Source organism: Hyaena hyaena, unplaced genomic scaffold (assembly GCF_003009895.1).
Source record: "Hyaena hyaena isolate Hyena2069 unplaced genomic scaffold, ASM300989v1 scaffold_212, whole genome shotgun sequence".
In the NCBI taxonomy this organism is placed as follows: Eukaryota; Metazoa; Chordata; class Mammalia; order Carnivora; family Hyaenidae; genus Hyaena; species Hyaena hyaena.
In genome coordinates this window covers 1,186,925-1,213,627 of record NW_024080845.1, presented here as the reverse complement: position 1 = coordinate 1,213,627, position 26,703 = coordinate 1,186,925, and the positions used below count along the sequence as shown (strand labels likewise).

General features: G+C 48.2%; 1 protein-coding gene and 1 long non-coding RNA gene across 2 annotated transcripts in view; both read right to left on the bottom strand.

Moving 5' to 3' along the window:
• The window catches only part of FLNB (filamin B), a 144,130-nt gene extending 132,305 nt beyond the window's left edge, over positions 1-11,825 (bottom strand). The window contains 1 exon segment of the mRNA XM_039242456.1: positions 11,386-11,825. Coding sequence (XP_039098387.1) covers positions 11,386-11,677 — 292 coding nt within the window. The 5' untranslated portion in view covers positions 11,678-11,825.
• Positions 11,826-16,958: 5,133 nt separating this feature from the next.
• On the bottom strand, positions 16,959-23,653 carry LOC120238629. The gene is made up of 4 exons (XR_005530280.1): positions 23,515-23,653; positions 22,720-22,917; positions 17,800-17,877; positions 16,959-17,398 (listed from the first exon to the last, which is right to left on the bottom strand). It is a non-coding gene; the product is annotated as an uncharacterized LOC120238629 (long non-coding RNA).
• Positions 23,654-26,703: the final 3,050 nt, after the last annotated feature.

Below are 26,703 nucleotides of genomic sequence, written 5' to 3'. Positions count from 1 at the left end.
ACAAGGCTAAGACAGGATGATTCCATGGACCTGGTGTCCGGAGGGCTGTTGAGAAAATACTTCAAAACACCAGCCATGCACATAATACTCAGACTTCTAAAAGTTCCCAGATGGGCAAGGGTGAACCAAGCTGCCCGACTACATTCTGATAGGCTCATATTTGAGACATTTAAATTGCTAATGGAGCTGAGCAACTAAAAAGTAAATGAATTTCCATGCTGGGCTAATGATGAGACAAGGGCATAATATTACCAAACATAATAACTATTATTAAGAGACCCTGGCAGTCCCAATAAAAGTTGGTCCTAAAAACTTTTAAGAGGCAGAAATTAGATGGAACACTCCCACTCTGTGGTTGACCAAAACATACTTCTAGACCAAGGGAGACTTGCAAACCATGGGCCTCAACCAAGACCTTCAATTTTAATGGGGGCACACCTCCGCGGTAACTCGAGGATGAATCTTGTTACAACCATCAGTATGACCAAAATGATTTCACAAAACGTTTCCGGTCCAGTCTCATTTTTCCTGAGAAAATGCAATCCCCTTTTCCCATTCTGATCAAAAGGCAGCTTTTATCCAAAACTCCCTAAAAGTAGAAAAACACTTGTTAAGGTTCTTCACAGAATGTAATATGGTGTTTTTCTTTGTATTTCTCTATGTTCTTGCAATTCTCTTGCAATAACCACAAATGCTATTTTTTAAGCTTATTTATTTATTTTGGGGGAAAGAAAGAGAAAGAGTGTGTGTATGGGAGGGTCAGAGAGAGAGGGAGAGAGAATTCTAAGCAGTCTCCTCACTGTCAGCACAGAGCCTAACACAGGGCCGGAAACCCACGAATCGTGAGATCATAACCTGAGCCAAAATCAAGAGTCAGACGCTTAACCGACTGAGCCACCCAGGCACCCCCAAATACAACATTTTAATATACAAAAAAATACTTAGAAGTGAATTCTTTTTTTTTTTAATGTTTTTTTATTTATTTCTAGGAGAGAGAGAGAGAGACAGCGTGAGCAGGGGAGGGTCAGAGAGAGAGAGAGTCACAGACTGAAACAGGCTCCAGGCTCTGAGCTGGCAGTCAGCACAGAGCCCGATGCCGGGCCCGAACCCACGAACCGTGAGATCATGACCTAAGCGAAAGTCGGACGCTTAACCGACTAAGCCACCCAGGCGCCCCCTTAGAAATGAATTCTGAAGACATGCTGGTGACTTTCCTTTGACAGTTAAAATTTCTCAGACAAGGGTTTGAGTCATAGTCTGCCACAAATTCAGTGGCTGATCTGGGGTATGCCTCAGTTTCCACATATGTATAATGGGGATCACAACAATAACTACATCCCAGGGTTGCAGTGAGGCTTCGTTTAGCTATTAGTGAAAAGCATTGATCAACGCTTTCAATACCAACTTCTGGTATTGGTAGGTGTTCAATATATCCACTATTATTAATGAAGCTAGATTACTATTATTAGAGTGACTCTCAGTGGCTTGCATTCATATTCATTTTCTAAACCTTGCATGACCACTTGGAAAAAGCCTTATTCTCTAACAGATGAAGCAAATCATAGATGATCAGAGAATGACTACAAAGTGCTGAATTCTTATGGTCAGCATCACTGTCCCCAAAACGAGGCATTCTACTGGGACTCTGGACCCAGAGGCCCACTGCACACAATTCCCGTTTCACTACTGGCCACAAAGGATCAGTATTTTGTGTTTTCTGAAAGCAGATATCTTGCAAACCAATAAATGTGTCAGATCTCTTCATTCAACCTATCTTTGCGAAAGGCTGTGTATTTACTCAATAACTTATTTATTATGTTCCTACCAGGTGCCAAGCTCAGCACCACGGAGGTGAACACGGGGTTCAACACCTGCCCCTGAACCAGCTGGCATGGTCCAGTGGGAGAGCAAAACAGGCAAGTCAGGAGATCTCTGGAGCTCAGGAAGCTATGAAATGGGATGGCATGGGGTGGGCGGGGAGACGCGGGCATCCAGAAGAGGGTCTCACGCCCTCCCCCACCTCAGGTGTGACTTTCCATGGGTGTCAAACAAGAGTGCCAAGAAAAAGGGACAGGAGAGGTAATTATGGTAAGGGATGCATTGCCCGACAGGAAGCGTAATGTGACACCTGGATCATTTCCTGTAAAGGACTCCCGGACAGGAGAAGCATTCCCCAGGTGCCAGCTTGCCTCCTTTAGTGCAGATAAGGAATGTGACACGCCACTGCCCGGGTGCTTGCAAGCCAAGATTCCTAAGGCTCCCCCTCTCAGAACTGACTGGGTGCTGCCCCTGGATGGCTGGAAGCACAGAGAGGGCCCCCCAGCCCACCAGCAGGGCACCCTTGGCCTTCCAGCCTCTGCCTCTTCTGACAAGGAATCTTATAAACGCAACCCAGAACTCTGCTCGGTTAACAGAACCACCTAGTCACAAAGGCCTTTTTGGGACTGAGCCCAAAGACCTCAGCACCTTTGGTCCCCTGGAGGGTGGAGCCTGGTCCCCACCCCCCTCCCTGGCCCCCTGCCTCGGGCCGGCTTTACATCACCAAGGGAACAATCACTTCGTTCTTGAGAAGAAACCCCAGGCCCAGCCATGCTCCTAACAGACCGCAGAATGCTAAATAATTCTTGTTTCCCTGGAATATCTGATAAATCACTTCAGGGAGGTGCAGAGGAATCAGGGTGATTCACACAAGCAGTGCAGTACCAGCATGATAAGAACTTGATTATTTTCTTGGGGGCAGCAGGGGACATGCAGGAATCTGACTTTAGCCACCGAGAATCTTTTCAGACCCCAGCCTCCACGGGAGGCCTGCCTCTGCCTCGGGTCACAAGCAGCGGGAGGCCGAAAGTAACACCATTCTTGTTTGTAGAAGGAAAGCCAACTGCTGCTTGCCTTTTTTAACCTTAAAATCTGAATTTATGGGCCGCAGCAAATTTACATATCCCTGCCACAAATCCCCACCCATTTCCCTATAGCTCAGAAGCCAAAATTCCGCACTGTATTCTCGTTATATCGAAACGGAAATTCCAGAGAAGTTGTCTGGCATGGCAAAAGCGGACCAGCCTTATGAAAATACCCAGAAAGGTGACCCATTTAGTCAAAAGAGCTTTCAGATCTCCATGAGAAAAGGAATTCATGCCAGCATAAAGGGCCTTCAGAGAGCGAGAACAGGAGTGTTGTGTTAACGCCCAGACCTCGCAACGAACCAGGCCCTGCGCTTTCTGGGGAAGGCTGAGCGCGGAGCAGGCCGGCCAGACCAGCGTCCTTTCCTGGGAGTGCTGTAGAAGCCCTTGGGGACACAGGTTCAGCTCCGGAGCAGCGTGGCGGAGCTCTGCGACACAGCGAGGCTCCCTGAAGGTGAGCCGGAGCTGCTGGCCCGGTGTGGGAGCGGTTGGTGGCCTGTGCCGGGGCGGTCGGACCACTAAAGGTCAAGTGCTCAGCCACAGACGTGACCCAACACACTCTCCTGTGGTTAACGTTTAAAGATGGCAGAAGGAAAGGATGGAGGGTGAGGTCATTTAGGAGAGGGCACAATTGTGCCAATGGTGACTGTCACCAAGGACCTCCCAGCAGAGCTAGGTCTCCACAAACCGTTACCACTCCTCCCTGCAAGTGGTGTGCACCGTGAGCCCCACAGGAGTGCACCCAGGAGGGATTCCAGGGGCACCTCCTCCTCATCTCTGGTCCCGAGGCCTCACAAAGAAAGCCCTGCCCGGCCCCCACCGTCCAAACCTGCAGTGAAATCACTGCCCCAGGGAACCAAATAAAGGCAGGGAAAAACCCAGAGATACCCCAGAACGGAAAAGAAGACCCCAGCCCTAGAAGAAGCGTGGCCAATGGGCCAAAAAAAGTTGTTCTGTAGAAGAGAATTTCAATTTCACATTCATCAAGCTCAAGTAACATTTCAAGCAAAAAAAAAAAAAAAAAACAAAAAAACCAAAACGAAACAAACAAAAAGAGAACTGAACTAAAGCTGCATGAATTCTCTCACTACAGTGTATCCAGTTTAAGTGTGAAACCAAACTTTGAGATTAAAAAAAAAATACTTTGCAGTTTGATGCAGGCAAACATCATGCCTGGCATGGGAAGGGAGGCTGATTTGAGCCTCAGTTTTCTCATCTGTAAAATAGAAATAAATACAAAGCCACTCATTTTGCAGAGTTCATAATGAGGATTAGAAGCAATGAAAGTAAGGCATTCAGGACAATACTTAGCAGGACAGCAGGCATAGGAAAATGCTAGCTATTATGTGAGAGGATGCGTGTGCACACCTCAACACTCCGTACACAAATGTCTTCATCGGTGTGCATCCTTTTAAAGGCCAAGGCAGGAGGAACACAAGTGTCCTCCTTACCTAGCCATCTACACATGCCAGGTTCTGATGATGGGGGAAAGGAGGAAGTCAGAATAATTCAGACCTGTAATCAGTCCCGACTAAGTGAAAAACCAAACCGCTTTTGCTTATAGTACAAGAAAATCTCAACCAAGGACATTCTACTGCACAGAGACTGGTCAAAAGGGAATCAGGGAAGGGAAACATTACGTTTGGTAACCAAACGATGGGTGTAAGTAAAATTCCATCAATTTTTTTTTTTTAATAACTGAACAGTTTGCAGAAGAGTTATGACAACTATCTACAACTTATCAAATGAACGTATTTAAGGCAACTGCTGTCAAGCTCTTGGAAGAAAGGTAGCAACTGCATGTACAACACAGCATGTTTTGGGATGAAAAGAATCGTGACACTAAGTGGACAGAATGAAAATACCCGACAGTTCCATCCTTTATACCATGTATAACTACTCAAAGTACTGCTTTATCACTTTAGTATGAAGAGAATCATTTGGTTTTCTAATCATCTTTCCCCAAAACTCTCTCCCTAGAACATGAACTCAATTTCCCAAGAAAGGTGAGCAAGGCGCTTAAAAACTACAAGGCCACTTTCCAAGCCCCAGAAGGGGAACGTGCTATTGTTTTTTATACAGTAACCCGAGCCAATCTGGTGATTATTGAACATGTTTAATGGATAACTAGATTTACAATAGTAATGAAGGATGGCTTCTAGTAGAATGTCATGAAAGGCAATTTTAATCATTATATAAGAGCAGGAAATAGCAGGCATTTAGACTGAAATGGCTCATTCCATTGGGTTTATTCATTTGGTTCAACTTGATGGGGGAAGGGGATAGAATTATGGATCCACCTCCTTAACTGAGGATAACTAAAGATCAAAACTAAATGCAAAAAAACCACCAATATGGGATGGGGGTGGGGGGTGAAATGGAGAAATACAGGCCCTCAGGGGCCTCCAAATAGGGTACATGTACCACACGGAGTGCAAGATAATTCATTATTAGAGCACAGGAAAAACCAGATCTTGTATTTGGATTTGTCATCTAAAATGAAGCTAAGTTTTATGAATATTTAATATACAGGCTTTCCATAATATATGAACATAGCTTATAAATTTGCATATATGAGAAAGGGGCACATGAACATTTTTTACCGGCAGGAATGACTGGAGTAACAGTCAAGAGGGCCCCGGATCAGATGATCCATTGCAGCTGGGTTCACCTAGCCCACACCAAGCACCCTCAAGGAAGTTGCCTGGCTGGCAGCCTCTAGCCTCAGAAGGCCCTTTGTGAGACAGCTCTTGTCACCTGTATCACTCCTCTGACCTCATGTGACAAACTCTTCCCTGGCTGTGCCTCACTTGGCTAACTGCTCACCTGCCTAATTCTAGTCAGGCTGTGAGTCCCAACTTAAAGGCCCCTCCCTCCAGGAAGCCCTCCAGACTACCCACCCCAGCCTGAGGGAAGGCGCTCCTCTCCTCCTCCCCCCAAGGCCTGGCCTCTAGATCCTTACTACCTACTGCGTGGCCCACCACCACCACCAGCACCAACAGTGGCAACTGGGAGGGGGCCGGAAGTACAGAACTTCAGCCTTCCAGCCTTCACTCACACCGGACCTGCTGAATCAGACCTACATTTTTACCAAAGTCCCCAGGTGATTTGTGTGCGCACACTCCCTGGTTACTCCCTCCGCTGCACTGAGCAGTGTAGGACGCAAGCTGGGGCCTTGACTCTCCTTATCCCTGTGGTCCTCACACCGGGCCTGGCCCAGAGTTGGCCTTTCCTAGATTTACTGAACAAGGGAAGGAAGAAAGAAAGGATGTTAGGAGGCATCTTCATCAGAGGGTCCAAGCTGAGGGTAGGGAATATCTAACACACTAGATGATAGCAGTAGGACTGGCTGGAGCGTAGATGGAAAAAGAGACGAAGTCCTAGACTTTGGTTCAGAAGCATATTGATATTAATAATGATATGCCAGCACCATGCTGTAAACTCAACTTAGTCTCATATAACGCTCTCAGCAACTAAGATAGGAACTACTATTCTCCATTTTACAGGTGGGGAAACGGAAGCTCAGAAAGGTTACGGCAGTGGACCAGAGATGCAGAGCAGAGTGGAGCTTAAAATCTCGGCAACGTAGCTTCAGACGCATACCCTGAACCCCTCGGCTATATCTACTATAGCCTAGTATGTGCTGACCCAGAGGCCATTTATGGAGAAAGTAGATGACCTGAGTACCCCTGGCCATGAAGCCACTGCAGCCAAGGCCCAAAGGCTCTGAGCCTGAGCATCTGTTGCCAAAGGAACAAGGCAGCCATCCTCAACTACCCTGTGCACCCGCCTCACAGCACAAAGCCGGTGTCCGGGCAAGGAGGGGAGGGGTAGTGCCCAGGAGACGTAATGTGGGTCCACATCAAGCCCTCCCTTCAGCACAGCCTCTCCAAGAACGACGGCAGCTGCTGCCTGGCACGCTGGCTCCGCTGCTGCTGGAAGAGCTCCGCAGAGCCCGCTGCCATCTGGAAGTGATCTGGCCCAGAGATTCCTGAACGGGGTGGAAAGCTGGAATGACCAGCCGCCCCAAGCTCCAGTCCAGGTCTCGGAAACAAAGTTGGTATGAATGCACCCCAGAGGCAGCCATAACATAGCCAGGGTCCTCCCCTTCCAAGGAGGCCAGTCCACAGCCCCATTTAGCAAGCAGCAGCGACACTAGCCTACCAAGCTGGTTTCCCCAGTGCGGCCCCGATTTCAAATGTCCTTTCAGCTTGCAAACCCTCCAGCGTGACTTTTGAGAATACTATTGGCCAGGACTTTATTTATTGAGTAAACACTCACACAGCACTTACTATGTGCTGTTCCAAACATTTTTTTAAAATACTGACTTGTTTAATTTTTACAACAACCTTTTAAAGGAGGTAGTTATCATCCCCGTTTTAGTGATAAGGAAACTAAGGCACAGAAGTTTCTTAATTGCTACTTAGTGACAAGTGGGATTTGAACCAAGAATCCTTGCTTGATCCACATCTCATACTGTGTTACTTTGTTGCAAATGACCCAGAACTTGTTAATTGTGACAAAGCATGCGACTTTGCTACTTTTAAAGCATTCTCTACTACTTTGGCCTAAAAGACACACTTGGCATTTGCTAGGTGGTTTGGGAAAGAATAGTATTCAGGATTACTGGATTTGTATGTTGGGGGGGGGGGGGGGCGGGCAGGACAACAGGAAGGAAAAGGGGCTGAATGCCCTGGTGACCCACCACCCTGGAATCTCTGCCCAGTGACCCAAGGTCTTGGGAACACACACCTCGCCTGCTCTGGGGCACTGGCCTGGCACAGGCACCTTAAGTAAACCTTAGGGTCAGACCGCATCCTCTGAAAAGGAAAGAATTCCTTTTTCTAAAGGATCAAACCAAAACACACCACCCAAACTTCTAGGCAGCCTTGATTGTCATTCTTGGGCCGGAGGACCCCTTTTTCTCCAAATTGGCTGTGATGCCCAGTGTCAGAAAGGTTTTTGGAAAAACAAGTAAATAAAACTGCCAGCTCCTGGCAGGCAACTAGAATTATTTATGCTGAGGCCTCACTATGAACTGCCCAAGACAGAACAAGAAACCGAAGAAAGTCTTCAACTTTTGGATGCAGCCTAGTCTGGGCCCACCTTACAACAAATCACAAATGTGAATAAACAGCCAGAACTGTCTTTCTGCGAATTCTAGGCAGAAAGGCCAGTCCTCTGGCAGCTTCTGACGGTCTCATGTCTCAGAGCTGGGCGCCTGTATACTACTCATGATTCCCAACAATGTACACTGTTGGAAGTTATCCAAAGTATACAGAACCCTGTGTCCATTCAAAGATACCTTCCCAGATTATGGAGTAAAACACCATGCATTAAGTAGCAGGAAATACCAACCCCAACCCCACCCCACCCCCCCAAAAAAGCCCAGTGAACACAGGGCAGCCATTCCCTTAACAAGTTCATCTGATGCGAGATGCAAACTAATTCTGCTCACCTCCCGACAGGACTCATCTCACAGGACCCTCATCACAGTTCAGAGGATTCATCTTCCTCTCACCTAAAGCCTTGAGATCCCCTCTTTGCTCAAGACTTTGTTCAAAGCTCAAAGTGTGAGTGTCCAGCTGCTACCCCAACATCCCAGACTTGCAAAACCTGGTTTTGGGGGCTCTCTGGTTGGGGGAGAGGGGCTGTATGTCACTCATTTCTGACACTGAAAAGCAGGCCAGTTAAGAGTCAATTTCATGACTGGGCAGACCCGGCTTCCAGTCACCATTTACTAGCGGGGTGACCTCTGCAAGTTACTTCACTCCTGTTTCCTCATCGTTAAATGGAGATGATAATACAACAACCACAGAAATAACAGCAACCATTTTCTAAACACTTGGGCAGAACTAGGGCAAGCCCTTTACCCTCCCAGTGACTCGGTGAAGCAGAGCGTTATACAGACAAGGAAACCAAACCTTGAGGATTCGAGGCAGTGATCAATGGGGTGATGAACAGAACACACTGAACACCTGATATGTGCCACCAAATTGGAGCCAGGGTCCTTGTCAGCATAATGCGACACAGCCTAAGCAGCGAACACTTGAACTGAAGTCTGAGCTGGATGTGACTTTTTTCCGAAGGGCCGTTACCCAGAGCAGCCCCAGGAGCAGGGAGAAGAGGCCTCAGGCACCACCCCCACGGGACTTCTGGCATTTGGCAAGTCTCCCTCCAGTCTTCAGAGGCTGGAAAACCTGTTTACTGTGAGATCTTTCTGCAGAGCAACTAGGCAGCCAATGACAGGAATCATAAATGTGGTCACACTCTGACCCAGGAATGCCACTTGGGGGAATATAATCCAAGAAATAATTTAAAAATAAAATAAAACAATGTAGTCTGTGGTGGGAACAGGTCCACAGCAAGAAGCTGCCAACAGCTCACAAGTCCACAACCGAAGGGGAGGCTGATCCCGGAACGGCGGGACGCTGGAAGATGCTATGTCCTAGGTAGGTTCAGGAACGAAAATGGGATCGAAGTCTAGAATGAGACCCCCAAGTTCAGGGCAGCAATGGGACGCCACGCCGGAACCAGCACAGCCTCTGCGAATGGTAAATGAGGCAGTCCAGGATTTTCTGGTGCTGTGGTTTCGTTTGTTTGTTTGTTTTGTTTTGCGTTTTTAAAGAGATTTCATGTTTGGATACTCTTGGTTTACTTTAAGTTTCTTTATTCAGTTAATTAAATAAATACACATTTTTAAAACAAAGAAGTGATCCAAGTTGAGCTCAGCCAGGCCTTGAGACTCCCCAGTAGGAAAGCTAGTTTCTGAAAAGGGGAAGAATTCCAGGGTAATTCTGGGGTTCTCCTTCCACAGTTATAGAAGATGGGACCCCCCCCAAAAAAAAAGATGCAGCGTGTTACACAGCTCTGCGAAGAAGCCACCCTTGATGGGGTGGCGGACTGGGCGGTGACAGCTGCCTGGGCCCAGGAAGCAGGAAGCAGCCCTACCTGCCAGGGCAGGTGTGGGGGAAGGGCGGGGAGAAGACAGAGGAGACTCAGCCTAGAGGGAACCCCTTTTACTCTGGAGAAAGTTGCAGCTGCCACACCCACCACCCTTTCTTCCTATCACAGGAGTCACTATAAAGCCTGATTTTTTCTCGGGAAGAGACCCCAGACCCAGGCCTGAGTCAGCTCCTCCAGCAAGAGGCTCACCTGGCAGAACTCTCTCTCTCTCTCTCTCTCTCTCTCTCTCACACACACACACACACATAGGTGCACACACTTTCTCTGCACACCCACACTGTGTACACACTACTTGCTCTATACACATATGCTGTATACACACTCATACTCTGCACACATAAAAGCATGTGTGCATGGGCCACGCGCGCGAGCACACACACACACACACACACACACACACACACTACATACCCCTTCCCCCTACAGTCATAGCCCAGGCCCTCAGCAGCCTTGTGACTTTCCAGGAAGCTTTCAACTACCCCAGGTCCTAACGGGGACCTGACCCTCATTCTCCCTTCCCAGCGAGGAGAGAGGAACCTGACACCAACTCCCTCCCCCTTCTCAGGAAGACCCAGTGTGGGGAAGGCTAGGAGAGGAAGGCAAAGTCTCCTTTCATTGTACCCGCTTCCTTCAATTCTCTTCCTACTCCCAGGACCTCGGACAAGTCAATTAACCCTCTGGACCTCCCGCCCCTTGTCTGTAAAATAGGTCTAAGGACACCCCAACTCCCGGCTTGTGTAAGGACTGAGAACTTGGAAGACTGCTGGCACACAGCGCGCACAAGTTTGGGCTCTCCCTACAAAACAGTAGTTACTATACCACCACTGTCCCTAAATTCTCACTGCGGCGGCAGAGCTGGCTCACCCCGCGGCACCCGGCCAGAGCTGCGCGGGGAGCAAGGAGGGCACACCCCCGAGGCTCCCCTTCCCATCTCCCGGCCCACACCCAAGCCTGAGACTGCGGGGGAGGGTACCAGGTCGCCGTCCCCACCTGGGCGGAGAGGCCCCAGGCTCGGAGAACTGTCCCTCCCCAAGTCTCCCGGCAGGCGTCAGAGCCACCGCCCATTCGTCAGCCGCTGAGAGCACCAGCCTGGGCGCAGCGGGGCGAGCGCTTTGGGGAACATCTGACCAGGGCCCCACTTCCACGGACCGTGGACCAGAGGTTTCCAGCTCCCCCCAGGGGTACCGCGGGTGCGGAAAAATGCCACGGCCCCACCTCTCCCCGTGTAGCCCCAACCCAAGCCCAGGATCCACAGCCCCCCAAGGACGCATGGCGAGGCGCATGGCAGGGAGCCAACACACGAAGTCCTAGCCCAGGGAAAAGGTCCTGGGAAGGGGGCCTAGGTCTCCTGCGTCCCCACTCCCTGGGGGACAACGCCCCCTGCCTCAGCGCCCACACCCAGCCCGTGGCTGCTGGGCGCGGTGGGGGTGTGCGGCAGGGGGCCCTAGACTTCCCCTGGCGCACGCGCGGGGGCGGGAGGGTACTCCTCGGCGCCCGCCCGGGCCAGGGCACTCACCGATGGACACGAGCTTGATGCTTTCACGGTCCAGGAATTCGAGCGCCACGGACACGTTCTCCAGCTGCATCTGGCGGAAGGTGGGCCGCTGGTGGTACTTGCGGTACATGCGTTTCTGGCTGAGCACCTCAAGCAGCGCGATGAGCCGCAGCCCATCGCTCAGGTCGGTCTGCAGGTTCCCGATGCGCTTGTTCACACACTTGAGGTGCTCGTTGCACCAGCGCGTGAAGGTGTTCTGCTGGATCTTCTTCCACGGCGCGTCCTCCGCCAGGTCCTTCTCAGTTACCGGCATCCTGGCGGCGGGGAGAGCGCAAAGCGCAGCAACTGCCGGGGACTGGCGTTGGGAGGCCCAAGGGCCGAGAGAGCGAGAACCGAAGCGGAGCGAGAGCGGGGCTCGAACTCGCTGCTACTGGAGCCGCGGCCGGGAATGCTCTGCAGCCGCCTGCCCCGAGCCGCGCGAGGCGTCTGGACCGGCGCCTGCGCACTGAGTCGACCCGCCCTCGAGACCCCGCCCCGTCCCTCCAACCCCTCGGCTGGAGTTCCCGGACCACGCTCGCCCCCTGCGGTCCCAAGCGTGCACTGCACCCCACTGCCTCCAAGGCGTCCAGGGACCCGACGCTCTGTGCTCACCACTTAGGCGAAAGGAGGCCAGGGGATAGACTTTGGCTTAAGGAGAAGGTCACGGTCTCCGGTCTCCATCCCCCCCGGAGTCAAGGACGTGCAGGATGGGCGGGAACGGCGTGGGCCATGAGAGAGAGGAGTGCGGCCATGAGAGAGGAGTGCAGAGAGTAGTAGTTGATCCACCTATAGGTTCAGTCAGGTTCAATAAGGGTTTTTATTGACCTCCTGCTGTGTGCCAGACAACAGTGTTAGGCACTGAAGGACACGGAGAAGGAACGGACATTTTGCCATTCGTATTTATGAAACGCACATGAATTATAATGGTATCATCAGTAGCATTTATTGAGTACCTATTGTGTGGGAGGCCCTCTTAGCACTTGAGAACTAATGGTAAATAAGACAAACTTATTCCTGGGCGCCTGGGTGGCTCAGTCCTTAACTGTCTACTCTTGGTTTAGCTCAGGTCATGGTCTCACAGTTTCTTGGGTTCCGGCCCCACTTTGGGCTCTGCTTTAACAGTGCAGAGCCTGCTTAGGATTCTCCCTCTCTCTGCTGCTCCCCACTCTCAATGCCATTTATCTCTCTCCAAATAAATAAATAAACTTTTAAAAATCTTTTTAAAATAAGATAAACTTATTCCTTGACCTTGAGGAATTCATAGAGTAATGGGAGAACAAAGTAATGATCACAAACAGCTTAACAGTAGTAACAGAAATAACAATAATTTGCAGCGCCTATCAGTTGCCATATCAGCCTCCTAATGGTTCTCTAGTCACATCTTCCTCTAACTCTTTTAAGGACCCTTGTGATTCCATCCGGCCCAGTTGGTTAATCCAGGATATTTTTAAATCAACTGATTAGCAATCTTAATCCCATGTACAACCTTAATTCCTCTTTGCCATGTAAGTAATATCGACAGGTTCTGGAAATTAGGAATTGAACATCTTTAGGGACTGTTATTCTGCCTACCGACATCATATATTGAGTACCTGCTGTGTACTCATCCCGGCCCTGTGCTAGGTGCTGGGATATGGCAGAAACCCAGGCCAGACCTCTACTTCCAAGAGCTGAATAATTATAAAAGCAGCAGCTAGCTTTTCCTGAGTACCCGCTCTGCCCCTGTGCTAAGAGCTGTGCTAAGCAGTTCCTTTGCTATTGGCCACACCTGACAAGAGTTAACTGAGAGGTTACGGGACTTGCCCAAGGCACACAGTACAAACGGGACTGGAATGCAGGTGTGTACGAGAAGCACAGAGTGTCCTGGGGCCAAGAAGAGACACAGAACCTAGGTTTAGGGACAGGGATCTTCCTCGGGAACCTGAGTTGGGCAGGATGGAGGTCAAGGACTTCGGGCCTGAGTTGCCCAGGAGAAGCCAGCAGATTTTTGGTTGTCACATTTACACAAACAAGTCATTTGCATACAATACTGAAGTGCTTTGTTCAGATTGCCTCACTCACTGGAATGCTCAAAACAGCCTGAGGGGGAGAGTGGATTACCTGGCCCTGGCCCATAGTAGGGACAAAATAACTATTTGAAGGACCATTCCACGCCCTCAGTGATTAAGAGATTTGCTAGAAGTCAGCTGGTATGGACTGGGCAATTCTGGTCTTCTAACTCCAAAGTTTGTACAAAGTCTGTACAATGGCCCCTCTAAGGGGCCCCTGAGAACTCTGTTCTCATTCTGGGTTTTGCCTTTGTCCACACCATCTAAGCACCAAATTCACTAGAGGCAGTGTTGGTAACCTTTGCCTTCCTCATACGCAAGGCTGCCGGTTCCCCATGCTTTCTCCACCCAAACTCATCCATCAAAACTTATCAGTAGGTGTCTCACTCCCCAAGGCACCTGCTGCTGCCCGGAAGACAGGAGCTAATGCGCTAAGGCCCCCTTTCTTATTTAATTGTTTTCATCAGGTCTTGACACAAATAACTAAACAATTCTGCTGGTAAACATCCAGTGCACTTCCCCCGGCGCTGAGACACCCCATTTTAGGAAAAATCTAGTGATTCTCTCCACCCAGTCAGAAGAAACTGAAGAGTTCTCCAGGGAGCAATTCACGGAGGATGAGGGGCCTCAGCAATCACGGCAGAGGTGGGTGGCCAGTGGCTTCAGAACCGAGGAGACGAAGCACACAAGGTCTTCAGATGACTTCTTATCCACATTTGGTAAAAGATAAGAGCTGAACAAGTCAGGTGGGCAATTTCTGCAGGTAGCATTTTATTTTTCTTTATATTTTAAATTTTTTAATGTTTTATTTATTTCTGAGAGAGAGAGACCGCATGAGCAGGGGAGGGTCAGAGAGAGAGGGAGACACAGAATCTGAAACAGGCTCCAGGCTCTGAGCTGGCAGGCAGCACAGAGCCCGACGCCGGGCTCGAACCCACAAACTGTGGGATCATGACCTGAGCCAAAGTCGGACGCTTAACCGACCAAGCCACCCAGGCGCCCCTGCAGGTAGCATTTTAGCCAATACATTTTACAGTTTTGCCCAACAAGGCCTTTATTTAACAAACACCCAATCCTTGTTTTCTAAATTCTGTCCTAGGTGTCTCTGATCTCCTGGTATAGAACTGCCCCGAGTGGAAGAGCGTAAAGAAGTGAGAAGCTCAGGCTTCGGGCATCACTTTTGGCTATTCTGGCTTGGTGATGTTGAACAAATGGCTTCTGCAAGCTCCAGGCTTCTGATCTAGGTAGTGGAGATAACACACCTCTTCCTATGGTTCTTAGGTAATGCAAGCAATACTTAGCATACTGCCTGGCACACAGTAAGCATTCTATAAATGTAGCTGGAAACCAGGCAAAACGAACAGACTTCACAACCAGTCCCTGAAAAACCCGGAATTAGCTGCATTTTCCCTAGCTGACTCTAGTCTGTCTCTGTACGAAGCCATGGCTCCCCTCCATGTCTGTTACTCACAGATGTTGACCCCAATCTGCTGTAGCCCCAAGAGATCCCGGTCAGAATAAACTGACTGCGAAAACACAAGCAGATCAGTAGCCCCTCCAGGCCAGCGCGGACCCAGCAGGACAGCAGCAGATGCGCAGACACCCATGAAGAAGAGGCCGGCTGAACTTGAGGATAAGCACCAGGTGGAAGCCTGAAGCTCTGTGAGCCTACTTCTCAACGTTGTACAAGTTGCCGGGTCAGTAGGATTGGAACAGTTTCTTGGTTCCAAGCAAGTGTGCGAAAGTTCACCCGATCACCTCCATGCTTTTGCCCAGATAGTTCCCTCCGCCTAGAATGCTCTCATCTCTCCTTCCAACGTGGGGAACCCATGCCTGTCCTTTAGTCATCACTCTTTTTTTTTTTAATGTTTATTTTTGAGGGGGAGGGGCAGAGGGCGAGGGGCACAGAGGATCCAACGCTGACAGCAGAGAGTGTGATGCGGGGCTCAAACTCAGGAACCGTGAGATCATGACCAGAGCCAAAGTCAATGCTTAACCAACTGAGCCACCTGGGCGCCCCTGGTCTCTTACAGCCCTTGCAGTCACACCACTTATTTTATGCTAAGGTTTAGTTGCTGTTTAATGTGCCACTTGCTGGAAGGCAACTGTCACATCTGTCTCCTGGCAGGGGGTAGCCTGGGGTTTAAGACCTCATTGAACCAGTACTATCCAATGAAATATACTGAGAGCCACATTATAATTTTTATTTTTTCCACAATATAATTTTTAATATTCTAGTAATGCTTAACAGTTATTAAATGTCACTTAAAAAAGAAACAGGTGAAATTACTTACAATAATATAGTTTAACCAATAATAAGATGACCAACTCAGGGCACCTGGGTGGCTCAGCTGGTTAAGCGTCAGACTTCAGCTCAGGTCATGATCTAACGGTTTTGTAGGTTTGAGCCCCGCATCAGGCTCTGTGCTGACAGCATGGAGCCTGTTTGGGATTCTCTCTCTCTCAATCTCTCTCTCTCTCTCTCTCTGCCCCTCCCCCATCTCTCTCAAAATAAATAAACTTAAAAAAATAATAAGATGACCAATTGTCCTGATTTGCCCAAGACTAAGGGGTTTCTTGGGCTGCAGGCCTTTCATTTCAGTCCTAAAACCAGGAATGTCTGCGGCAACCAGAACAAGTTGGTCACTTGACCCAATATATCTGAAAAGTTATAATTTTAACACACAATGAATATTTTTAAATATGTTACTGTTTTCGAAGTCTGACATGTGTTTTATACTTACAGCATGTCTTTTTTAAAAAAACTATTTGTTTAGGGGCACCTGGGTAACATAGTCGGCTAAGCATCTGACTTTGGCTCAGGTCATGATCTTGTGTTTCGTGAGTTCGAGCCCCATGTCAGGCTCTGTGCTGACAGCTTGGAGCCTGGAGTCTGCTTCAGATTCTGTGTGTCGCTTGCTCTTTGCCCCTCCCCCCACTCGCCCTCTTTCTCTCTCTCAAAAATAAACAGTTAAAAAAATTTTTTTAATTAAAAATAGTTGTTAATTTAAGTAATCTCTACACCCAACATGGGGCTCAAACTCATGACCCTGAGACGAAGAGTTGTAATCTCCTCCGATGGAGCCAGCCAGGCGCCTTGTTTACAGCATGTCTTAATTCAGCCATGCGCTGAATAGCTGCCAGCGCTCAATAGCTCCCTTTAGCTACTGGGAGTTATCACATTGGGTGATGCAGATATAGAGATATACTTGATACTGCCATAAACCAGTTACTAAGCTAGAGACACACAACTCTCACCAGGGTCCTGACCTTGGGCTCCCACCTCCATATGTGAAACCTGCCTCCACACTTCAGGATCCTCAGCTCTGTGAAAGGGGGCCCAGGTGAACCCGGATTCTGTGGTTTCTTGGCGTCCTGGGGTCTACTGCCACGGTAGCATACCAGGATATTCGTAACAGTAAAAATAGTAAAATAAATAATAATAGAAGCTTCCATTTCTTGAGTACAGCCATTATCTCATTTAATCATTATAACAACCCCAGGTGATGTTATTTTTTCCATTTTACAGGTAAGGAAATTGGGGCTAAGAGAAATAATCATAATGCCTAAGGTCACAGAGTGACAGACTGGATACTCAGGAATGGCTAAGGGCAATAGTCAAGATTAAGAGCAGGGCCCTGGGGTTGCCTGTAACCTACGTTAACCATATACCTCAGAGGGGGTTTCTGACAAATGAGAAGCCATGTGCAAAGCACTTAGCATGTCAGTATCTGTGAGAGAGCTACCGCCGTGATCGTGATATGACAATGTCTGATAATGTCATGATTATGATAGGAGTGGACATCAAAGAGCAAAGACTGAAAGTTTCCAAAGGGAACAGAGATGGAGAACCAGGACTTGCAAAATGAACTGAAGTCCTCGCAGTTACATCTTTGCCCCAGGGCGGGGGCCTTCTCTGGTTGTAATTTTACACCGAGGTCCACACCCTGCCAGAAAGAAAGAGAAGCAAATTGTGAGAATATTTGCTCTGCCTCCGCCCCTAGCCTGGGCGCTGCGGAGGTCCTGGGGCCCTGTGGGTGGGTGCTGGGGAAGCGGGTCTTCTCCCAAAGGGGTGCCAGAAGCAACGGCAGTCTGAACGACCAGCTGGCCCTGCCCGAAGTTAGCTGGGAGCGCTGGTAAGCAGGCGGCTCCGAGGAGGCACCCCGCGCTCCCACTCACCCGCTGACGAAGGTGGAGCTCAAAATGGAATGAGCGACGTTCGTGAATGCCACTCTTTCCTGGACTCACACAACGGGCTACGTTTTATCGACATTCCTTCCTTGAATCCTACCGGTGTAGTAAATGGCTACCTCCCCGAGTGCCTGAGCGATTCGCCTCCACCGCTTACCGTCTTTAATCTCTGCAAGAACTCTGTGAGCTCGTCGCTATTATGATCATCCTCATGTTACCGACAGGGAAACTGAGGCTGCAAATAACAAATTAAGTCACTTGGCTCAGGTCCCTTTGGCACTGGGTGTCAGAGTCTGGATTCAAACCCTAGTCTAACCCACTCCACAGGTCAGTTCTGAGTCTCTGAGCTCTCAGTCCCTCCGAGGCCACAGCCGTGACCGCCAGAAGCAGTTTGCCTCATGCTGGTAAAGGAATGAAGGCGGTGGCCACCATCCACTGGACATTTGTGCGTCGTTCATTCAGCCGGGGCGGGACGACAGGGCCTGCTGAGGGCCTTGCTCTCCTCGCTCTCGGCCTTCTCAGCCCAAGGTGGAACTCACTCAGAGCGTGTCCCACCCCACCCTCCCCAGTCTTGCTGGAATCACACACACACACACACACACACACACACACAGCCAGTTTGCAAATGACTGGGCTCTCTTCCCTCACCCAGTTTGGCTTTGGCTTCTTCGGAAGATTTATGTGCGGGACTGGTTTGTTTTTTTAAAAGTGCAGACAAATGCCACAGAGCGCTTTTCTGCTAAAGAAAAGCCTGTCCAGCCTCTGCTCACCTGGCAAACCTAGACTGCCTTCCAAGTGGAACAGAAGTGGCTTTGTGGCGGGCAGTACAGCGGACAAAGACGTTTCCATCCTTATCTTGTGCACTCCCCTCTCCCCCGGTGCTCTGCACGCCAGGGTTAGAATTATGACTCTCAGAGCACTCAAGGACAGGGACTGTTTATCTTTATCCCTAGGGTTTAAAAGAGTAGCGGGGCACCTGGGTGGCTCAGTCGGTTGAGCGTCAGACTTCAACTCAGGTCATGATCTCACGGTTCGTGGGTTCGAGCCCCGCATCGGGCTCTGTGCAGACAGCCAGCTCAGAGCCTGGAGCCTGTTTTCGGATTCTGTGTCTCCCTCTCTCTCTGACCCTCCCCTGCTCATGCTGTCTCTATCTCTCTCTCAAAAATAAATAAAAACATTTTTAAATTTTTTTAAAAATAAAAATAAAGAGTAGAGGTGTTTGTGACCACTCGCTGAATTGCCAGGGAGGAGGGACTCACTGGAAGCTCAGAAAGGTTAAGTGACCCACCCATGGTCACACAGTTAATATCAGAGCTAAGAGTTCAGCGTTAGGTCTTCAGACTCTGCTGTTAATTCCAGCACTGTTTATAACAGCCCAATGTCTCTCACTGGTTGGCCCTTCACATGCACAATATGCAGCCTTGTTTCTCAAAGTATGGCCCCGCCAGGGGCTTGGTCAGCATCTGGGAATGTCAGGCGCTACCCCAGACCCACTGACTCAGGAGTTGCAGTTTATTGTGATCCCTAAGATGATTCTTCTGCTCATTACGGTTGATAACTAGGTTGATAACTACCACATTACAGTACATCCATCAGAGGGATTACTTTTGTACTTTTTACAAAAAAGTATGATGGATCTACATAGGCTGATAGGAAAAGATCTCAAAATGTACTGTTTAGTGGGGAAAAAGAAAAGCAAGTTTCAGAGCAACATGAATTTGTACAATCCAATTTATGTACACACTTTCCTTTTTTTATAAATTTACTTTTTTTAAAGTTTATTTTGGGTGAGAGAGAGTGTGCATGAAAGCAGAGGAAGGGCAGAGAGAGGGGGGGGAGAGAGAAAGAGAGAGAGAGAGAGAGAGAGAGAGAGAGAGAATCCCAAGCACTAATAGCACAGAGCCTGACACGGGCCTCGAACCCACAAACTGTGAGATCGTGACCTGAGCTGAAACCAAGAGTCAGGGGCACCTGGGTGGCTCAGTCGGTTAAGCGTCTGACTTCAGGTCAGGTCATGGTCTCACGGTTTGTGGGTTCGAGCCCCGTGTCAGGCTCTGTGCTGACAGATAGCTCAAAGCCTGGAGCCTGTTTCTGATTCTGTACCTCCCTCTCTCTCTGACTCTCCTCTCTCTCTCTCTCTCTCTCTCTCTTTCTCCCTCAGAAATAAATAAAACATTAAAAAAAAAAAAGAATAAAAAAGAAACCAAGAGTCAGACGCTCAATCGACTGAGGTACCCAGGCGCCCCTACATACACATTTTTTTAAACCAAAAATAACACTAATATATGTTAAGATACGCCTTGGGCTCATTGGCCAGGCAGCCTAGCAGGGCGCCAGTCTAGCAGGGGAGCCCAAATAGCAATGGACCAGATCAAACACGGTACCAGTTAACTCGGGTTTCTACGTGGGACAGCCCTGTTGGAACCCATAGGAGAAACAGCACCCTCTGAGGGCAACTAGAACATTCTCTTTCCAGCAGTGGGGGCTGTGCCACTAAGCCAGAGTCCGGCTGGGTGACAGTTCTCTCAGGTCCTTTGTCATGTCAGCTCATCCTTGGTCAGAACTATGTGCTACCCCCAGACCTTGTGATCTGTGAGTGTGTCACCTGAGTCACATGCCCTTTAATACAGGCACCAAGGAGCAGACTGCTTGGACAACCGCAACTCCTGGATAATTCCGAATAAGTTAAAAGGTCAGGTTTCATTCTGCGCATGTAATAAATCCTTTCTTTTGAAAGAAAGGGGAATGATACATTTTATTGTAACAGAAAATCAGTTTCTCCACATCCTGCCTAACTAAATTTTGAATAACTGTTTTTAAAATATTAAGTTGATGGGATGTCAGATTATTAGCCTGTGCAGGATATTAACCTGGATAAGAAAACAAAGAACGCTAGAAGGACTTATAGGAAATAGTTAATCAGGCAATCACTAGGAGGTGGTATTATAAGAACTTTTACTTTCAGGGCACCTGGGCAGCTCAGTAGGCTAAGTATTCCACTCTTGATTTTGGCTCAGTTCATGATCTCGCATTTTGTGGGTTCAAACCCCGTGTCCGGCTCCATGCTGGCAGTGCCGGGCCTGCTTGGGATTATCTCTCTCTCCCTCTCTCTGCCCCTCCCCTACTCATGTTCTCTATCTCAAAATAAATAAATAAACAAAAATAAGAACTTTTACGTTCTTTTTTTTTTAAATGTTTATTTCTGAGAGAGAGAGAGGGACAGCGTGAGCAGCAGAGGGTCAGAGAGAGAGGGAGACACAGAATCTGAAGCAGGCCCCAGGCTCTGAGCTAGCTGTCAGCACAGAGCCCGACGTGGGGCTCGAACCCACGAACCCAAGATCATGACCTGAGCCGAAGTCGGACGCTTAACCAACTAAGCCACCCAGGCGCCCAAAGAACTTTTACTTTCAACCTTAAGGATTTTCTTTCTACCTTAAATGTGTCTCTAATGTTTTCAAACATACATTGTTGGTGGGAATATAAAATGGTACACCCACATTGGAAAGCAGTGTTTTTTAAAGTTAAACATGTGACTACCATATGATCCTGCCATTCCACTCCTAGGTAATCACCCAAGTGAAATGAAAGCATGTATCTATAAAAACACTTGTACTTGGATGTTTATACCAGCTTTATTTACCAAAAACTAGACACAGCCCAAAGGTCTATTAACAGGTGAATGGATGAAACAAGTGTCATGTATCTGTACAATGGACTAGTTAGTACTCAGCAATAAAAAGGAAGGACTAGGGAGCCTAGGTGGCTCAGTCGGTTAAATGTCCGACTTCAGCTCAGGTTGTGATCTCGCAGTCCGTGAGTTCAAGTCCCACGTCAGGCTCTGTGCTGACAGCTCAGAGCCTGGAGCCTTCTTTGGATTCTGTTTCTTCCTCTCTCTCTCTCTCTCTCTGCTCCTCCCCCACTCATGGTCTGTCTCTTCCCATCTCTCAAAAATGAATAAATGTTTAAAAAAATAATAATAAAAATGAAGGACCTATGAATATACATAGCTGCATAGCTGAATCTCAAAATAATTATGCTAAGTGAAAGGAGCCAGACAAAAAAGAATACATACTGTGTGATTATACTTGCAGAAAATTCTAGAAAGTGTAAACTAATATGTATATATATTTTAACTTGAGAGAGAAAGAAAACATTATGGAGGAAGGCAGGGGGAGAGAGAGAATCCTAAGCAGGCTCCATGCTCAGTGCAGAGCCCAAAAAAGGGCTTCATCCCGCAACCCTGGAATCATGACCTGAGCTAAAATCAAGACTCTGATGCTCAACTGACTGAGCCACCCAGGCACCCCTGCAAACTAATTATAATGACAGAGAGCAGATCAGCGTGTGCCTGGGCTGTAAGGGGTAGGTGAGGAGAGATGGAAGGGAGAGATTACAAAAGAAGATGAGGAAAGTTTTAGGAGTGATAGATACGTTCCCCATTTTGGCTGTGGTCATAGTTTCATTAATATATATGCGCATGTGTGTATGTGTGTGAAGGTGGGGTGGATGTGTAAACACATCACATTGTAAACTTCAAATATGTGCAGTTTACTGTTAAAAAAGAAAAAGAAAAGGGGCACCTGGGTGGCTCAGTCATTTGAGCGTCAGACTCTTGATTTCAGCTCGGGTCATGATCCCAGGGTCCTGGGATCCAGCCTTCATCAGGCATCAGGCTCTGTGCTGGGTGTGGAGCCTGCTTAGTGCTTAGGATTCTCTCTCTCTCTCTCTCTCTCTCTCTCTCCTCTGTCCCTCCTGCTCGCTTGATCTCTCTCACAAATTAAAAAAAGAGGAAAGAAAGAAAGGAAAGAAAACAAGTCTGTTTAACTTTTAAAGACAGAAAAAAGCAATAAGGATTCAAAGACACACCCACATAAAAATGTGTGCTCTTTCACTACATAACATGTTTGTCTTCTAAATCTAGTCTCCCCTACCCATCACTGCAGAGAATAACTTCAATAAATGTGCTCTTTTATTCAACTTGTTTAAGATTATCTGTTCTGTTTTCTCCCCTGTGTCCCCCACCTAGCTCAAACTAGGTGGGATCCTGCTGAAATGGAGTCAGATAAGATTTCCTCACCACCCTTGCACCATGATGGCCCGAGCTTCTCCCCATGGAGGTTGCAGGCTGTGAGGAATGTGATGACGTGTTTACTTTGGAGCAGACTTTGGCCCGTGAATACGCTCTCAGCTCAGACCAGAATCAGCTCCTGATAGGAGATAGGCCCTTCCAAAATATCTGGAGGTCAGTCTTCTCTCCAAAGGCCCTGGGGTAGATCTTTAATTGAGGGGAGGGGAGGGTTAGAGCTAACACAGAACATTTTTCCCTGGTTTCCCTAGAGCCTAAACTGGGAACGCTGCTGGCTACAGAAACTCATGATTGAGAAGTAAATGAGAACAATTAGAACGTGATTGGCAGAGCTCAGTGAGGTCTCAGAGGGTCCCTTGTTCTCCAAGTATGAGAGGTGTGCACCTTTGTTGGCCTAGAGAGTTGGCCAGTCAAATGATCCCAAGTTGGTTAGGACCAGAGGGAATCCACTGGGCTAGAGAGCTCTCCAAAATGCAAAACGTCTCTAGTAACAACAATGACAATCATAACAGAAACTGCCCCGTGTACTGAGCAAGGGTTTTATCTCTATTGCCACAACCCTCACATAACCTCTACAAGACAGGAACTAAGGCCCAGAGAGGTTAAGCAAGCAGCCCAAAGGCATCTGTTAAAGGATCTGACTCCAGAGCCCGACTCTGAACCACGGCACTGCACTGCCTCCCAGGAAGCTATGGGAAGTCCATGCATGGCAGATCCTGGACTCACACAGGTTCAGATCCCTGCTCAGCCACTGATGAGTTGTGTGGGAATAACAGCAATACCCACCTCACCCGGCTGTTGTGAGCTGCCTCCGAAACAATGACGGTAACGTGCGCCGTGCACACAGCAACGGGGCAAGAAGTAGTCGCTGTCATCATCATTAGTATCATCGTGGTCCAGAAAGATCTTCATCCAAAACTCCTAATTTGATCCTACTGAATCACAGTTACAGACAATCACATGGTTCACTCCTGCACTTCCTCAAATCTGGACTCAAGTCCCATATAAACTGAAACTCTCTCAACCCTCCCTTGGCAACCCCCCACCCTCCTTTTCTGCCTTATTTTTCTCCTTGGCACATATCACCTTCTAGTGGCTAGTGCGTCACCTATATATATACTATGTAACTTACTGATCTCATTTGTATTCTTTCCAAATAATTCATGAAGACACCACTCTCTACAACAGGCCTGGCACATAGCAGGTACTCAGTCAATATTTGATGTTGAATGAATGAATGAACCCGGAGTTCAGATTCTGCTTCTTTTTAGCCTTTTAACATTGATCAAGGTACTCAGCTTCCAGGAGCCTCATTTTCCTCAGTGGTTGAAGACAAGCACTATCATCTGAGCTCCTCAGGGCTCTGGCAGAGTCCACGGGAAGAACAAAGCTGTGCATGGGAAAGAATCAGCTCCAAACACTCCAGAAATGGTTACTGAGTGACTCTGCTCCATGTCAGACAGGATACCAGGCACCGGGGGATTGCAGACATGCATCCGAAAGCCGCTGCTCTCCAGGAACCTGTGACCTAGCGCAGCAGACAGACATTTCAACAAAGACTGACAACCCAATTAGGTATCGGCTCTGATCCATAGCAACCCGTTATCAACTAAGCACCTTACATTCACTGTCTCAGGTAACGTTCTGAGACACTACCAGCTCATTTTAGCGACAAGGAAACTGCAACAAGAAGTTACGAAACAACAGCTTGTTCCACACCTAGGTATATACCCAAGGGAAATGAAAATGTGCACGCAGAGACTTGCATGTAGATTTTATAGCAACATTATTCATTCAAGCCAAAAGCCAGGAACAATTCAAATGTCCACTAATAAGTGAATGGATAAACAAAATGTGGTACATCCAGACAATGGAATATAATTCAGCCATAAATAGGAATGAAATACTGATACCTGCTACAACTGGGATGAACCTCGAGAACATGCTAAGTGAAAGAAGCCAGACACAAAGCTTACATCCTGTGTGGTTTACATTCTATGATCCATAATAGGCAGATTAGAGGTTACCAGGGAAGGAATGGGGAGGGAAGTTATTACTTGATAGGCGTGGGGTATATGTGATGTGATAAAAATTTCTGAAACTAGAGCTGGTTTTTGCACAACACTCAACACATTAACTGTCACTGAACTGTGTGCTTTAAAATGGTCGGTTGTGGGGCACCTGGGTGGCTCAGTCTGTTAAGTGTCAGACTTTGGCTCAGGTCATGATCTCACGTTTCGTGGGCTCGAGCCCCGCGTCGGGCTCTGTGCTGACAGCTAGCTCAGAGCCTGGAGCCTGTCTTCAGATTCTGTGTCTTCCCCTTTCTCTGACCCTCCCCTGCTCATGCTGTCTCTCTCTCTCTCAGAAATAAATAAAAAACATTTAAAAAATAATAAAAATAAAATAAAATAAAATAAAATGGTCTGTTGTGTGTTGTGTGGATTTCACCTCCGTGCACAAAGAAACGAGGACCAGCATTGTAAGTTAGCAAAGGCTGACGTAGGACGGGAACCTGGCCAGGGCCTCAGAGCCTCTGCGACCTGAACTGCAAATCTTAACTTTAGCCTTGTATTTTTCAGTTTGGGAACTTCCATTTGACTCTTTTTTTCCATTTTCCAGTTTTCTACTGAAATTCTTGTTATCTAATTTCCTGAAGGTAGTCCTCACAGTTGTTAGAGTGGCACCTCAAGCCTGTGGATATATCTGGGTACCACTACCACGATGGGGGTGTATTCTGAGATTTGTGGCCACAGGCGTCGGGGCACCAAGGCCATGCCAGCCTTGCAGGCTCTCAGCTGCCACAGTCAGCATTCGCCCGCCGGGGGGAAAAGCAGGTCCCAATTTCAGGCGCCTGTTCCCAGGCCTTTTCCAGGTGCTCTGGGCAGGCGGGAGGGTTGACCTGATACCACTCACCTGCCAGGGTGAGAAGCAGGAAGCACCGGACCCCCACCCCTGCCCCCCTGCTGCTCTGCTGCCAATGGATACAGACTTCAAAACTGAAAAGGACAAAAGGGAGGAAGGGAAGGAAGGAAGGAAGGAAGGAAGGAAGGAAGGAAGGAAGGAAGGAAGGAAGGAAGGAAGGGGGGAGGGAGGGAGAAAAGTTAGGTGAAATTGCAGTTTTCAAAGTTGTGTCATTTATTTACTTATTCGGGAGAATCTTTCTATTTCATTCTAAGAAATACTAACCAATATAAAATCTGAAGGAAATGAACAATAAAAGTTTCCACTTTTGAGTACTTCTGAAGGGCTTACTGTGTTAAGCATTTTACTTGTATTAACTCATTTAGTTCTTATAAAAAGCCTAAAAGCATGTTTTACCATCTCTACCACCCTGGTTGAAGGAACCAAGGCCCAGAGAGGTAAAGGCATCGGCCCAAGGACACACAGCTTCTATCACATGGAGCAAAGACACAAACCCAGATGTGGCCAAACGTTCTTCTTTATGACCTAAGAGCAAAGAATGAGTAATTATAATGAATTAGAGTATCTAGACTTGAGAGAGCAAGAAAGCCTGAAAAAATGAGGTCACCTGATGGGAAAATGGCTAAGGAGGAGGAAGCAATGTCTGGGGGCAAGAAAAGAGTTCTGATTTTGTTCGGTGGGCCCCAGCTTTGAGGATAGGCAACTTAACCTCTCAGGCCTCAGTGTCTTCATCTATAAAATGGGACTGTTAAAGGCACTGACCCCCGCCTGGACTGTCCCAAGGACTCTAGTTCCTATTCCCCTCTCTAAGTGAGGTGGGAGGGCTTCCCTGCTGGGGGAGGTTTGGGTCAGGGAGCGGAAAACAGGGATTGAGCTTCTGGGTGGGGTGCACATCTGCCTTGAGTGGAGCCCCATCCTTCTTTGAAAGGAAACGTAGATGTGGTTGCCAGGGCCTGCAGGTGGGGAGAACAGAGAGAGCACTTTCCCAGGAGAGAGTGCTTTCCCCCAGCCCCTGCGGTCCTATAGGAAGTGGGGCCCTTATCACTAAATCAC